This window comes from Penicillium paradoxum (genome assembly GCF_028828445.1).
Source record: "Penicillium paradoxum strain IBT 22861 chromosome Unknown utg000007l_segment0_segment0, whole genome shotgun sequence".
Classification (NCBI taxonomy): domain Eukaryota; kingdom Fungi; phylum Ascomycota; class Eurotiomycetes; order Eurotiales; family Aspergillaceae; genus Penicillium; species Penicillium paradoxum.
Genome location: NW_026643185.1, coordinates 3,747,810 through 3,762,269, shown reverse-complemented (window position 1 = coordinate 3,762,269; position 14,460 = coordinate 3,747,810). Strand labels below are relative to the sequence as shown.

Genomic DNA, 14,460 nt, shown 5'->3' with positions numbered 1-14,460 from the left:
ATATAAAAAGGATTCAGTATTATCCGATTTGCACGAATGCGGAATTTATTCTGTACACCGGCTCTTCAGGTTTGTACAACCAATCACGCATTTTCCTATCGAAAATCCAAGACCTGAGATGTAAACAGAGTTCAAAAGATGCGAGAACTGTGATATACTCTAGTTGAAATACCACGACTTGATTCCAGCTTGCTTAGGAGAACAGACGGAATCTGTCCAGTGAGTAACGTGTCAGCTCGATTCTCGGTCCGAACCGACCCTAACCCTGCATGTATCGATCCATACTACATACATGTATGTAGGTAGCAGGGAAGTAGATAAGTACCATGTAGGTACCTGCATAGTGATGTGGGATTCGCAGTCGTTGACGCAGCGCAACTCAAGGTATGTGGCCTCGAGGGACATTCATTCGATGGTGCAAGTGGCACGGTCACACATTGTCCACGGGTAATTCATCTTGGAATGATGTCTCCGTTTGCGCATAACCCAATGATGAAATGGAGTCGGTCGAAGTGATGTCCATTCAAGCTTATTGACACGTGCCCTGTCATGCGAACGATGAGGTGACTCGTGATTTACGTCAACATGTGACGTGCGACTGTTTTTGGGAAAGCCCATGCATTTCCAAAATGATTCAATTGAGATAAACCCCCCTCTTGTTCGTAAATTCTTGTCGGACTTCTATTCATCAGTTCATAATCTACATACGTTACAATATATCTAAACCCCCTTCGCCGCGGTCCCCTTCTTAGATCGACTATCACCGCTAGCAATGCTGTCAAGACTAGCCATGTCGTAAAAACATGTGGGATTCATGGAAAGCGGATGCAAGCCCTTATGCCGGATCTGCGAGCGCGGTACGGCAGTCGGAGTGACCTCTGGAACTGTGAAGCTGCCACGCTTCTCACCCCCGAACTGGAGCGCGACAGTCTCTTCAACCTCCTCAAGGGAACAACCAGCGGTCTCAGGATAAAACGCCCAAACAAGGCCCATCGCAGTCCAGTTGAATGCAACAAAGCAATAGAGATACTTGGACCCGATATCCGTAAGTGCAATAGGCGAACACTGCGCCAATATAAGACTCATGCTCCAGTTTGTAGCCGTCGCGATGGATGAGCCGCGCGATCGAATAGGGGTAGGGAAGAGTTCAGTCTGGTAGATCCAGGAAATCATACCCACAGCGGTGAAGCACAACGAGAACACGAAGAACATGGCGATGGCGGCGCGCAGGGAATTCGGGTTGGCGTTGGGGTCGCTGAAATCGACGTACCGTGCGAGCGTGGCTTCGATACACAAGGCTGTTCCCATACCGAATAGTGATGGGATAAGTAATTTCCGACGGCCAACTTTGTCGACGAGGAACATGAAGAGCGTGTACCAAAACTGCGCCAGCGCACCCCAGACTCCAAGGATCATGAGAGAAGTTGATGTTGAAAGACCGAGGGTTTTGTAGAGTTGCGGGCCGTAGTTCTGGATCACGCTCGCACCTGTACACTGTGTGAATATTTGCAAGCCACAGGCTAGAAGTATCCTGTGGCGCCAGCGCGAGGATAGGAGGAGCTGACTCCACGATCGCACAATGGAGAGCTTTTCGGATGCGAGAGTCTGGTAGATTTGTGAGAGCTCATAATCCAGGAGGTGGCGATCAGTTGCGGTTCGGTTGAGATGTAACCGGGTGAGAACGGAACGGCCTTCTTCCTCTCTGCCCTGTTCGATGAGCCATCTTGGCGACTCTGGAAGGAACCAGATACCACAAGTGAGAATTATAGCCGGGGCGACCTGGAAAGAGAGGGGAAAGCGCCAGGAGAAGATTCCGCCCCGAAGAGAACACCCATATCCCACCCATTGCTGAAGCCTGTCAGCTGCATCCTAGCAATATCTAACCCAGTGGTGATTACTTACAGCAATTATGACCCCTAAGCCAATCATCCATTGGTGCATGCCTGCCAGCATCCCACGAATGTGCGACGGGGCAAGCTCGCTCTAGGCTCACGTCAGATACAGGTTTAGCAAATACACCGTGGATCAACATACGCAATAGACGGGGATTATGGCAGACATGTGCCCAATTGCAAAACCCGCGATGGATCGACCGGCGATCAGCATCGCGAGAGTGACCGCGCCTCCCTGTAGAGCAGCACCCAAAGTTGCCAAAATGCCACCAACAAAAATGGCCATTCGGCGACCATAGGGGTCCGATACATACGGAGCGAGGAATGATCCCACGATTGCGCCGCCTGGGTACCAAAATTAGATCCCGATCGTCGCAAGATCCACCAGATATCATAGGGTCTTACCGATATAGGAGGAGATAATGCCTCCCGCCGCGGCACCAGACAGGTATGGAGACCCGAACCGGTGGAGAAACGCCTCCTGCTCAATACTGGAAATGATCACGCCCGAGTCATAGCCGAGTAAAAATGAACCCAATGCGGCAAACGCGCAGTAAAAAGTGACACGACAGGAACTCATCGTGTGTGTAGCGCGGCTACATGGCCTGGGATTGAGAAGCAGCAGATGAGGCGACCCATATAAAGCACAGCAAGCCACCTCATTGTGCAGAAAGTCGCGTTCATGCACGGAATACGTTGAAGAATGTCGATCCACCTTGCGAAAAGTGGGACGTGCCACAGGGAGGGTGGTTGATCGCGAATGGAATGCCATGCGGGATGCGAGGGATTGGCCGAGAGATTGTTTCGCGGCTATACATAGGATAATTCCCTATACGGGGTAGTGCGAATTATAGTCAATAGTTTATAACCCACAGGCTTAAGCGCATGATTTTGCCAGTTAGGGGATGTGAGATATTAATGAGGCTCATCGTGGACCCGAAGTCGCAGAGCCTGTGGCGGTATTATTAGCTCCATGTATGTATTGTTCAATGATGAACAGTTGTTTCAGAGCCTCTACTCGTGGCTTCAATGTTTGCATTCCCCATGTCCCGCGTCACAGGGCTGTCACTTGAAGCATTCTGACGCATATTACCTTGTTTCAACCCTTCTGTGTGGCTAATCCGTGTCGCAAGGGAGTTCACGGCTGCAGGATGATACAATAGATGCATGGTATGGTGTACGGAGTACAAAGGGTGTCAAAGGGTGTACTCCGTATATGACATACAGCATATGCCCTATGTTGTACTCCGTGCTCCGTGCTCCGTACCTACATCTGTAGGGACCCTTGTAGGGCCGAGTCCTTGACGAAGAAAATAAGTGGGGGCGCTAGTGATTTGGGTCGCAATTGAGGAGGATCGCGGTTTAGCCCAATTTGGAGACGTCATATCCCGAATTTGATGTTTCTTTGTATACATATCCGTATTTGGGAGGTGTCGCTCAGTGTGCAACGGGAATAGTATCGCGGTATATATATCCCAACTCCAGGAATGATTAGGATCAACCCAATACTCCGGTGAAAAATCCCCAGTCCAACTGGTCCTTTCCCACATTCAGCAACGTAATCGAAGGGAGTTCCCGGATCCTTCCAAATCCCATTATTTCTGTGCGCAGGTCGGTTTCAAACCCCGAGACCAAATGGTCATGCACATACGGAGTATCCCGTACACCATCTGCGGCTGGGGAGACAATATACCCTGTCCCTTCCGGGTTACCCACGACCTTGGAAGTGGAAGTAATTCAAAGACCCAGCACTCGGCCTAATGACGAACCAGCCGAGCCTAGACACTTCGGTGGAGACCGGACAAAAGCAGTCGCAGCTATTGGAGGTGGGAAGTCCGGGCAAGTCTCCGTGAAAAATGCCTCAATTAAAAGGGAAAATTCTGGAAAAAAACACGCACAGACACTCTTCATGTTCACTTTGATCTCTAGAATGACTAAACGGACTAAGCTCGTTTGATTCTGGTGGGGAACTGCGAACTTGCCCTTTCTTTCTCTTTGGAGTGTACGGAGTATACTTAGCTCTCTGGCCTTTGATACTCTCCACCGCTTTCGGGAATAATCATTTCATCATCGTCGAGTATCCCTCCTCCCCACTCAAGGGAAAAAAAATCACCGCCACCCCCTAAGACCCTGGAGATCCTGCAACATTCCTGTTTGGTTTGAATCCTCTCTTGAAGTCTTGGATCTGCGCGACTCTGCTTATCTGCCAACTATCGCCGCAAGGGCGATCCATGATTTCTGCGAGATAGTGATAATCACTTCGGATCGCCCGCCAAGACCACCATCTCTTCTTACATGAATCCGCGGCCCTTACGGACATCGGATATCCAGTCATGGCGACTACAACGAGTCCTCATTCTGGTGAGAATGAGGAGGATCCTGCATCCCTGAATGAATTTAAATATTCCCAGGATGACGATCATCATGAGAATCACCATGAGAATCCCACGCAAGATCCCTCCGCAGACAAAGCACTGCCCATGCAAAAGAGGCGGCGCGTCGGTCGCGCATGTGATGAATGTCGCAGAAAAAAGATCAAGTGCGATGGCAAGCAGCCGTGCACCCATTGCACAGTCTATAGTTATGGTACGCACAGTCTTAGAGCCCATTTAATCGGGAAAGTACCCGAGGTCTAACAGTCATTCTGTAGAGTGCTCGTACGACCAACCTTCTAATCGCCGCCGGAATCCTGCCCCACAATACGTCGAAGCCCTTGAGAATCGCCTCCAAAAGGCCGAGGCCCTACTTCGCACCGTTCTCCCAAATGTTAACCTCGATGACCCGCAACTAGATGTGCTTGCGACAGGAAAGCGATTTGCCGCCCAGAGGGAGAACAAGGCGACCGAGGATGCCAAACTGTCCACCGAACAAGTTGACATGGCGCCAGAAGCGGCAGATGAAGGATTGCTCGAAACCATGGTCGATAATTCAGGCTGCTTGGATCGGGATGACCAGGGCCATTGGGATTATCATGGACATACATCCGGCGTTCTCTTTGTCCGCCGATTACGCAAACACCTGGGCACTGCAGATATCACAATCCCGATGGCACGATCGCGCTCCTCTATCACCGCTCATATGCTCGATAGCCCAAAGTCCATGTCCGAGTCACCTCAGGACACAACTTTGCCTCCTACCCATGATCTGCCTCCCCGAGTAGTCGCTCGCCGGTTGTGTCATAATGCGATCGATCATGCGTGCTCTTTGATGCGATTTGTCCATGAGCCCTCGTTTTTCGCAGATCTGGAGCGGATTTATGACACGCCCCCGGAACAATTCACCAACGAAGAAAACTCTTTTTTGCCGCTCTTATATATTGTCATCGCTGTTGGCTGCTTGTTCTCAGATGACGGGTCGGGGCAGGGTACCCTGGATCTGGCTGGCTACGAAGGAGCAATAGGTCAAGGGTAAGTCCGAGTGAGCATGATCCCGATCGAAAGCAATGATTAACGTATTCAACAGGTTCCAATTCTTTAAGGCCGGACGGCAGCTTCTGGAGATTACTGACTGTCGTGATTTGACCTCTCTCCAAGCAATCTGTTTCATGGTCTTATTCCTCCAGTCTTCGGCAAAATTGAGCACATGCTATTCATATGTGGGAATTGCGCTTCGTTCAGCTCTGAGATTAGGTCTGCATCGCTCTGTCGCCGCAGATTTCAATCCTATTGAGCGAGAACTTCGAAAGCGCATCTTCTGGGTGGTCCGCAAGATGGATGTCTATGTGAGCACGCTTCTAGGTCTCCCTCAGATTCTGAGTGACGATGATATCGATCAAGAGTATCCAATGGAGGTTGATGGTGATTTCATTACATCGGAAGGAATCACTCAGCCACCATCCAACTATACACCGCTGATGGCTGGATGCAATGCACACACCCGTCTTTCCAATATCATTTTGAAGGTCGTGAAATATATCTACCCGGTCAAGAATGCTCGTTATCGCTCCAAATCAGACCAGCGATACATGGTCAGCCACTCTAAAATCCGCGAGATTGAGCGAGATCTGCAGAATTGGATGGAGGAACTACCCCCGGCCTTGCGACCGGGCACAGAAGTATCGCCACAATTAGAACGGCAAGTTTTGATCTTATAATGTTGATCCAGTCAACAATTGGACTAACATATATCTAGTATCCGACAATTGCTACGCATAAGCTACGCCCACGTGCAGATGGTCATGTACCGCCCGTTCCTCCACTATGTCTCCGGCGGTTCCCAGGCACATGGTGTAGACAAGCGCTCGTATGCCTGCGCAGCTGCCTGCGTTAGTGTTTCGCGAAACATCGTCCACATCACGACCGGGATGCAAAAAAGAGGACTACTCAATGGATCCTTCTGGTTCACTATGTACACGACCTATTTCGCTATTCTCTCCTTGATCTTCTTCGTCCTTGAGAATCCCGATTCACCAACAGCGAAAGATGGTGTTTTGAAAGATGCTATGGAGGGCAAGAATACGTTGGCCGGCTTAGCCAAGAAGAGTCTTGCTGCTGATCGTTGTTCTCAGAGCTTATTCGTAAGTTTCCGTGCTCCCAATCTGGAATTTCCTTGACTAATTACACTGCAGTGCCTCTTCAAGACGCTACCTGAGATGTTGAAAAATCGACAGAGCTCTAAGGCTCAAGTCAGCCTCAAGCGACCTGCACCTTCTAACACTGCTGAGCCTGAGCTGAAGCCTTCGTTCGAGAAGTCCATGCCACAGCGGTCTGGCACTTTCCCAGTGCAACCAAGTACCCAGCCATCTGCAAAGGACGGTCGGAACCGCCGACAGCAAAGTCTGGACAATGTCCAGCCCGCCAGCAATCTTCATGCCGATACCACTCACCAATCGACATGGGTCTCAAGCACACCCGAGCTGCTGACGGAAACTATGACAACCCCGGAACACATATCCTCCAGCGGCATGACACCCTCTATGCCCAATCAAGAGCCACCAAGCCTAGCATGGGCCCAACAATTCACCAACCCGTCCAATCTCCCAGACCTCATGCCGATGATGTTCCCTTCTGACGATCCGTTTGCGTACCCAACACAGCCTATGTCCACCTTGGAGGATGACCACTTCCGACACGACCGCACAGGACTATCATCGCAGTATCCTTTCGACTCAACACCAGGCATGGGACCGGCTACGCCGGGCGACCCCTCCAGCGCGGGAGTATCCACTCCATCCTTTGATTTTACAAATCTCCCGAATTTCCCCGTCGCCAACACCCCTGGAATCAAGTCTTCAGTGCCAAGCCACCTCCGCGCCTCTCATTCCCGAACTTCGTCCCGTGTCCACTCCCCAATCTCTCAAAGCCAGACCCCAACCGAGGTGATCAGCAGTCCAGACCTGGTCTCAATCCCGAATCAGAACTTCGTCTGGCAGGGGTATAATTTCCAGCCCAGCAATCCGAGTATGATAGCTACTGAATCCGTACCACAACAACCAGAGACGTCTGGTCAAAATGGCTTGTCTGATTTCAGTATGGGCATGGATGAGAACATAAACATGAACGTGGACCTCGGGATCTCTTTTGATGATTTGTTTGGCAACAATGCCACTTATCGACCCGGTAATGGGGCATCCGCCGAGGATTGGTCCCAGTGGATGAATGCAAACAACCCTTAACTTTTAGCTTGAATTGCCCTATTTTTTTTCTCCCTGCTTTCTATGAGGATATGCTATTATGAAAGCCAAAATCTTTGTGAAGAACTGTTGATACCTGGTGGTTGGCGTCTGGGGTTAGGTGATTCGCCTTTTTGCAATTAGCTTTATACATAACTCTATATCGATTTTTTTTCTTCTCTATGCTTTTGACGATCATTTCTATTTGATGCCAGGGCATATGCAGGTACCGAGTACTGCTCAGTCTTCTAAAAAAATACTCCCTTCGCCAATGAAATGGTGTCAGTGACGTCATTTCCCAATCCACTGTTTTGGTGGGAAATTCAACTTGCATCTACCTCAGACCCCTGATTTTTGAGTGTATACCCAAGAATGATTGAGTCGGGCATCAGATTACCCCTTTTCCAAATCCGAAGACCTATCACCAGTTAGATTGGTGTATCTGCCCCCGCCCTTATCATCCAAGGCTTGAAGATCCTCCTTCATCCACTGTGATCCGGCGCTCTCGTCTCGATATGTCTTCCGAAGTGCTAAAGTCCGCATGGAAAGTAATTCCCACCTTTCAATCCCGTTCGATTCCTCTCACAGTTCAATTCTACACCGAGAAGCTCGGATTCGGACTAGCCAGCCTGAAGCCTGAACCCGGCTCATCCGAGCCAACATTTTGCTCCTTATTCATCGGCAAAAAGGCAGATGCCAATTTCTACTTCTCAAAGGCATCCACTGCGACTTTTACTCCGTCTCAGGCAATGATTGCACTGGGTACTTCGCAGTTGGATAAGCATTACGACTATTTGAAATGTCTCACGGATGTTGAGATTGAGGGGGAAATCGAGGATACGCCCTGGGGGTATAGACAGTTCACAATCAAGGATATTGATGGGAATCTCTTGACATTTTTCAAATTTCTGGAGGGGGGAAATCCCGGAGGGGATTGAGGGGAGAGTGGATGCGGTTGATTCAATATATGCACGACAGACCTTTGGACTTATATGTCACAAATCTTAATATTTGCTCCAATATTGCCTCAAGTATCTCAAATACTCGTGCTTTCGAGGGAAATGTATCATGGGACCTATTCCCGGGCCTTCTCTCTGACAGCTCTGTCGAAGCGCATACATGACAATGCAGGCGATTGCTTTTGTCAGGATGGGGTTATCATATTCTACAGATCTACGAGTGATGTATCGAACACAAGTCTAGCCTAACTTGATGCATTTCCTCAGAGGCTACATAGCCAATACAATAAATCCCCGTAAAAGCTTAGGGACGAGGCTACTCCCATGATACTCAACACCCACCATTGCTCTGGAAGTAGCCACCTAGTCAGAACTAGGTACATTGGTTTGCAACGGTATTGTAGGAGGAACCGGTACAGCCGCTTCCATCGGAAGTGCACTGCGCAATAGTCGTCAATCATAAACCCCGTGTGTTGATGGACAGTTTTCACTTACAGGTTCATACTCGGGGCAAGTCAATACCACGATATTCGGGGCGTTGCCTGGTTTTCCAGGACTGGTCAGCTTGCAAGTCTGGGTGCTCGCTTCGCATACCTAGTATCAAGCTTGATGTTAATACAGATTGAGCATGGCATCGGGTATAGTGTCACTTACGCCGCCACGGAGGTCGGCCATGACCATGGTAGCGCCGAGGGCTAGGATGGCTAGAATACTCTGATAGAACTGCATGATGAAGATTGAAGATTGCTTGATAGTGATTACTGAGATTGGAATTGCTTGATAGCCTCGATTTGCTGGAAATATCCAAGCCTTATATATTCGCTGGCGATGCACTGCTTGAGGCCTTTCACCTTCTTTACCAGGACCAGGATAGTTGGCATTGTTACTCTGTTTTCTATTTCTCATCTGTTCTTCCCTGTTGATTTACGTTATATCTGGAAAACATCGTGTTACTCTTTAGATCTATGTTCTTTAGATATCGCGTTCCTGCTGGCGTTCGCCATGTGTTGGCCAATTACTTCCTGCATGAACCACCAGCTGGGCAGTTCCGCGTAGAGAATGGGTTACCAAAGCGTTAATCGTATCGGACGTGGTGGAAATGTTCTTAGCGTGTCGGAAGGTTGGGGATATTATTTCCTGTGGTACTTCCAGTAGTCCAATCTGGATTGATCGGAATTCCAGGATTGTACAGCATATTGATAGGTGTAATTTAGGTATTCTGGTGGGAATGTTCAAGACTCTTATATTGTGCGATCTATAGACTCGTAGATCTCATACTCCCAAGTCTTATAGATCTGCATTTAGGGGCTTCGGGGATTCTCCGGAGAGTATTTCCCTTTTTGGCATAGCATCGAAAGTGTGCAGATCTAGCTTAATGCTTCAATATTTGGCTGTTTCTGTTTCTATTCCTGTCGCTTTATATCTGATTCTACTATCCTCCCTGATCTTCGATCGATAGAACCCTCTATATTTTGCCAATGAAGTCATACTCGTTGAGTTTCGAGCCCATAACCCGGAAGGTATGGATCAGTAGACCCACATAGACTCACATCCCGAACCTCGCTGTCCCTTTCGCAGCGGGATGGCAGTGCTCCACGACACCACCCTTTCTTGCACATATCCTTCCTTCATTGGGACTTGATAGATCCCATTGTAGCATCCGCAAACATCCGCCCACCTGGGCAAGTTGCTTGAAGAGTTAATAGGTCGAATCCCTCTGGATCTGTACCCTGTTATTTTCCCTGCATATTTCCGGCACTATTTATAGTCGCGCCAATGGCGTCATTTCCAAAGCTTTCCACCATAATCACTTGGGCTCTATACCTGATCCCAGTGTATATCTTCATTCTGGACCCGCTAGTGCGCGGTTACTTCCCGAGCCTGGTGGGAGATCCCCCGAGAGCAACAGGCTCGACGACTTCGGTGCGCCAGGACCAGGGATCAACCTCACCGATGATAGCTTCATCAGTCCGGAAGATGGTGTACCCTTCAACTGCCCCGGCGCAGAGCAATACCGCGTGCACCTACTCTTGCGCGAACCGTTGGTCATGTACATCGAAAACTTCGTATCGGAAGCCGAAGCAAACCATATCCTGGACATCAGGTAAACCACAACCCTTCCGCGACTTATACGCATGGGTGATACACCGTACCCACAAGACTAGCGCTAACCGGATCCCCCAATCCCAGTGTGAACAAATACTCCCCGTCGATCGTTTACGACGGCCAAATCGAACGAGTGGACCCAACGAAACGTCTCTCCGACCGTGCCCTCCTCGATCGCGACAATACAGTCCGCTGCCTGGAGGACCGCGCCCGTGCCTTCCAGGGCTGGCGCCCGAACCTGTACATCGAGCGCATGTGGGCGCAGCGCTACAACGCTTCCGGCCACTACCGTCACCACTATGACTGGGCCGGATCGCTGGCACGGGGCGGGGACCGCTTCAGCACATTTATGGTCTATCTCGATGCAGATTGCGAGGGCGGGGGAACCAATTTCCCGCGATTGAAGATGCCGGCTGGAGAGGATTGGTGTCGGTTTTTGGAGTGCGATCAGCGGGGAGAGAATGGGCAGAAGCAGGAGATGGGTATCACATTCAAGCCGATCAAGGGCAATGCGGTCTTTTGGGAGAATCTGCGAGCGGATGGGACTGGGTACCTGGAGACTTGGCACGCCGCATTCCCTGTTACAAAGGGGACTAAGGTTGGCTTGAATATTTGGAGTTGGTACCAGCCAGGAAAGCAGAGGAACCGATCGGGGATGTGAGAAATGGGTTCAGGAGAGAAGAGCGCGAGTTGGGGTTTGGCTGGCCAAGCCATGTCTCAGGGAGCATCTGGAATGCTTAGGCTCAGCGCTGGTCGAGATGACCAGTCTGGCCAGTATATTGTCACATGTCAGACCGAGAGGAGAAGTTACAAATAGAAATAGAATACAACATGGAAATGAGTAATAGCTCATACAAAGGTGACATATAGACCGTGTTCGGAGGACGAGGGGCCCCATACTCCATACTCCATACTGCGTACGGAGTACAGGTGGCTAGACGCCGGTCTCAAAGAACCCTGGAATCCGAGACTCATGCATACCGGGCTAAACATGGACATCAGGCAACCGCATTAATCAGATGACTTGTCAGACCCCCGGCTTCATACGAATGGGATGGGCAGTGACGTGAATACCAAGACCCAAGACTCAAGTCTTGGTCTTCGGAGCGGGAATTATTGGCAAGAGGAATCACTTGGCTGCCAAGAAAATATTGCTCTTGGGATGTTTCTTGGATATTGGCTTGGCACAAGGAACACACCACGCCCATGCTTTAGAACCTGCCGCTCTGCTCCATTGAACGGTATCGATTCAGAGGTTCCGGGGAGAAGCCGTGATATGTAGATTACCTCCCTGACTTCTGATCTTACCTCCCATTTACCGTTATGTGCGCACACTAATCTGGTTTAGGGTATACCGCATGTACTTTATACCAAATGAGGCAGGCCAGTTTGCCCGTGTTTGTGTCGATACCAGCTCCGTACACACTGAGTGGTGTATTAATCTATTAAATACGGACTGTACACTACTGTGCTACGTGTTAGCCCTGGAATGCCCACGCACAGCCCCTCGTTCCCCGTGGTCCACCAGTCACAAGCCACGGCGCCCAACGCCTCTCGGGTCTTGGGGCCCGCACCGACTCTTGGCCCGGTCTTGGTCTTTTCGCTTCTCCCCTTGTCTTCCGCTAGGCTTAGCAAAGGTCTTTTTCTGGGCAAAGGCTCGGCTCCTTTTCCTCTTCTGCGGAGAAACCCCATTTTCTCTTGACAACTCTTTAACCCCCCCCCCTTTTTCCCGTCTACTCCTTCTTTCTAGGCGGCCTTTTATACATATAGTGTGATCCTGCCTAGTCTAGTCTTTATACGACTTTCTCTCACGTTATTCCTTCCGTTCTCGTCCAATCTCAGGCTTTCCGCCAACACAAGATCAATTTCTTGGCATCATGACGGAGAATCATCCCCCTGCTACGACCCAGGCAACGTTGCCTACGCCCGTTGCTGAAGCTCCAATTCAGGCAACTGCGACCCCATCCGCTTCTGTCGCCGCAACTGCCGCCGCCACCGCTGCGGTTAACAGCCCCTCTTTGAATGGCGGAGAGCAGCTACCTTGCCAGTGGGTTGGATGCACCGAGAAGTCCCCTACTGCCGAGTCTCTCTATGTAAGTGTTTTTTTTAAAAAAATATAGTACCAATATTTGAGGAAAAAAATACTAACATTTCCCGCATAGGAGCATGTTTGCGAGCGCCATGTTGGTCGCAAGAGTACTAATAACCTCAACCTGACCTGCCAGTGGGGTACCTGCAACACCACCACAGTCAAGCGCGATCACATCACCTCTCATATCCGAGTTCATGTGCCGCTGAAGCCTCACAAGTGTGATTTCTGTGGCAAGGCCTTCAAGCGTCCCCAGGATTTGAAGAAGCATGTCAAGACACATGCCGATGACTCCGAGATTCGCTCTCCCGAACCTGGAATGAAACATCCTGATATGATGTTCCCCCAAAACCCGAAGGGTTATACTGCTGCCACCCACTACTTCGAAAGCCCCATCAATGGTATCAATGGTCAATATTCCCATGCACCACCTCCCCAGTACTATCAGCCACACCCCCCGCCTCAGGCCCCTAATCCTCATTCTTACGGCAATGTTTACTATGCTCTGAGCCAGGGACAGGATGGGACCCACCCTTATGACCGCAAGCGTGGATATGATGCGCTGAATGAGTTTTTTGGCGACTTGAAGCGCCGTCAGTTTGATCCTAACTCCTATGCTGCGGTCGGCCAGCGTCTGCTGAGTCTGCAGGCCCTTCAGCTCCCTATTCTCAACGGCCCTGTGCCTGAATATCAGCAAATCCCTGCATCAGTCGCGGTCGGTGGAGGTGGTGGCTATAGCCCCGGTGGCGGCCAAGCTCCTGGCTACCACCTTCCCCCCATGTCCAATGTTCGGACGAAGAATGATTTGATCAACATCGATCAATTCCTCGAGCAAATGCAGAACACCATTTACGAAAGCGATGAGAATGTGGCAGCTGCCGGCGTTGCTCAACCTGGCGCGCACTATGTGCATGGCGGCATGAACTACCGCGCTACTCACTCCCCGCCGACCCAGCTCCCGCCAAGCCACGTTACTGCAACCACCTCCGCTCCTATGATGGCTGCTTCCGCTCATTCCCCGTCCGTCGGCACCCCGGCTTTGACCCCACCTTCCAGCGCACAGTCATACACCTCCAACCGCTCCCCTATCTCCATGCACCAAGCCCACCGCGTGTCGCCCCCTCACGAGAGTGGCCCAGGCATGTATCCCCGCCTGCCCTCGGCTACCGTCGCCGACAGTATGACTGCCGGCTACCCGACCACTTCGGGTGCTGCAGCGCCTTCTACCCTGAGCGGCGCATATGACCATGATGATCGTCGTCGCTACACCGGCGGTACTTTGCAACGCGCCCGGCCGGCCGAGCGTGCTGCTACCGAGGACCGTATGGACATGTCCCAGGATATCAAGCATGATGGCGAGCGCACTCCCACCAAGGAGCACCCCGCCGTTCACATCTCAGAAAGCTTGATTGACCCTGCCCTGTCCGGTACCTCCGATCCCGATCAGGACGCAGTCAAGCGCACTGCGCAGGCCGCCACCGAAGTTGCTGAGCGGGATGTTAACGTTGCTTGGGTGGAGAAGGTCCGCTTGCTCGAGAACCTGCGTCGGCTGGTCTCCGATTTGCTGGAGGCCGGAAGCCTCAATGTCGAATATGGAGCACAGACCACCTCTGTCTCCCCCACATCCGGGCTCGATGCCATGGAGGGGGTCGAGACTGCACGTGCCGCTTCGGAACAGCCCAAGGAGGAACCCACTAAGGCCGAGAGCGAGGCAGTCTTCTATCCCACATTACGTGTGGTAGATGAGGATGAGGATGGAGATTCTAAAATGCCTGGGGCTGCGTAAATCATTTCTCTCTGTTC

At 50.8% G+C, this 14,460-nt stretch overlaps 6 protein-coding genes across 6 annotated transcripts; 4 read left to right on the top strand and 2 right to left on the bottom strand.

The window, feature by feature from the left end:
• Positions 1 to 720: 720 nt before the first annotated feature.
• On the bottom strand, positions 721 to 2,472 carry N7457_008919 (sugar porter family MFS transporter; the record flags this gene model as incomplete). The annotated part of the gene is made up of 4 exons (XM_057179962.1): positions 721 to 1,848; positions 1,903 to 1,983; positions 2,035 to 2,237; positions 2,298 to 2,472. The coding sequence occupies 4 exons, from the start codon at positions 2,470 to 2,472 to the stop codon at positions 721 to 723; spliced, it is 1,587 nt and encodes a 528-aa protein (XP_057028348.1).
• A 1,753-nt stretch (positions 2,473 to 4,225) lies between these two features.
• N7457_008918 (putative C6 transcription factor (Mut3)) lies at positions 4,226 to 7,506 on the top strand (the record flags this gene model as incomplete). Its single annotated transcript, XM_057179961.1, has 5 exons — positions 4,226 to 4,478; positions 4,543 to 5,299; positions 5,355 to 5,966; positions 6,024 to 6,408; positions 6,460 to 7,506. The coding sequence occupies 5 exons, from the start codon at positions 4,226 to 4,228 to the stop codon at positions 7,504 to 7,506; spliced, it is 3,054 nt and encodes a 1,017-aa protein (XP_057028347.1).
• Positions 7,507 to 8,018: 512 nt separating this feature from the next.
• Positions 8,019 to 8,441, top strand: N7457_008917 (uncharacterized protein; the record flags this gene model as incomplete). The annotated part of the gene is made up of 1 exon (XM_057179960.1): positions 8,019 to 8,441. The coding sequence occupies one exon, from the start codon at positions 8,019 to 8,021 to the stop codon at positions 8,439 to 8,441; it is 423 nt and encodes a 140-aa protein (XP_057028346.1).
• A 394-nt stretch (positions 8,442 to 8,835) lies between these two features.
• Positions 8,836 to 9,191, bottom strand: N7457_008916 (uncharacterized protein; the record flags this gene model as incomplete). The annotated part of the gene is made up of 3 exons (XM_057179959.1): positions 8,836 to 8,901; positions 8,958 to 9,056; positions 9,117 to 9,191. 3 exons carry the CDS (start codon positions 9,189 to 9,191, stop codon positions 8,836 to 8,838), a joined length of 240 nt encoding a protein of 79 aa, XP_057028345.1.
• Positions 9,192 to 10,238: 1,047 nt separating this feature from the next.
• On the top strand, positions 10,239 to 11,229 carry N7457_008915 (oxidoreductase, 2OG-Fe(II) oxygenase family; the record flags this gene model as incomplete). The annotated part of the gene is made up of 3 exons (XM_057179958.1): positions 10,239 to 10,243; positions 10,297 to 10,566; positions 10,653 to 11,229. The coding sequence occupies 3 exons, from the start codon at positions 10,239 to 10,241 to the stop codon at positions 11,227 to 11,229; spliced, it is 852 nt and encodes a 283-aa protein (XP_057028344.1).
• A 1,216-nt stretch (positions 11,230 to 12,445) lies between these two features.
• On the top strand, positions 12,446 to 14,443 carry pacC (putative C2H2 transcription factor PacC; the record flags this gene model as incomplete). The annotated part of the gene is made up of 2 exons (XM_057179957.1): positions 12,446 to 12,661; positions 12,731 to 14,443. 2 exons carry the CDS (start codon positions 12,446 to 12,448, stop codon positions 14,441 to 14,443), a joined length of 1,929 nt encoding a protein of 642 aa, XP_057028343.1.
• Positions 14,444 to 14,460: the final 17 nt, after the last annotated feature.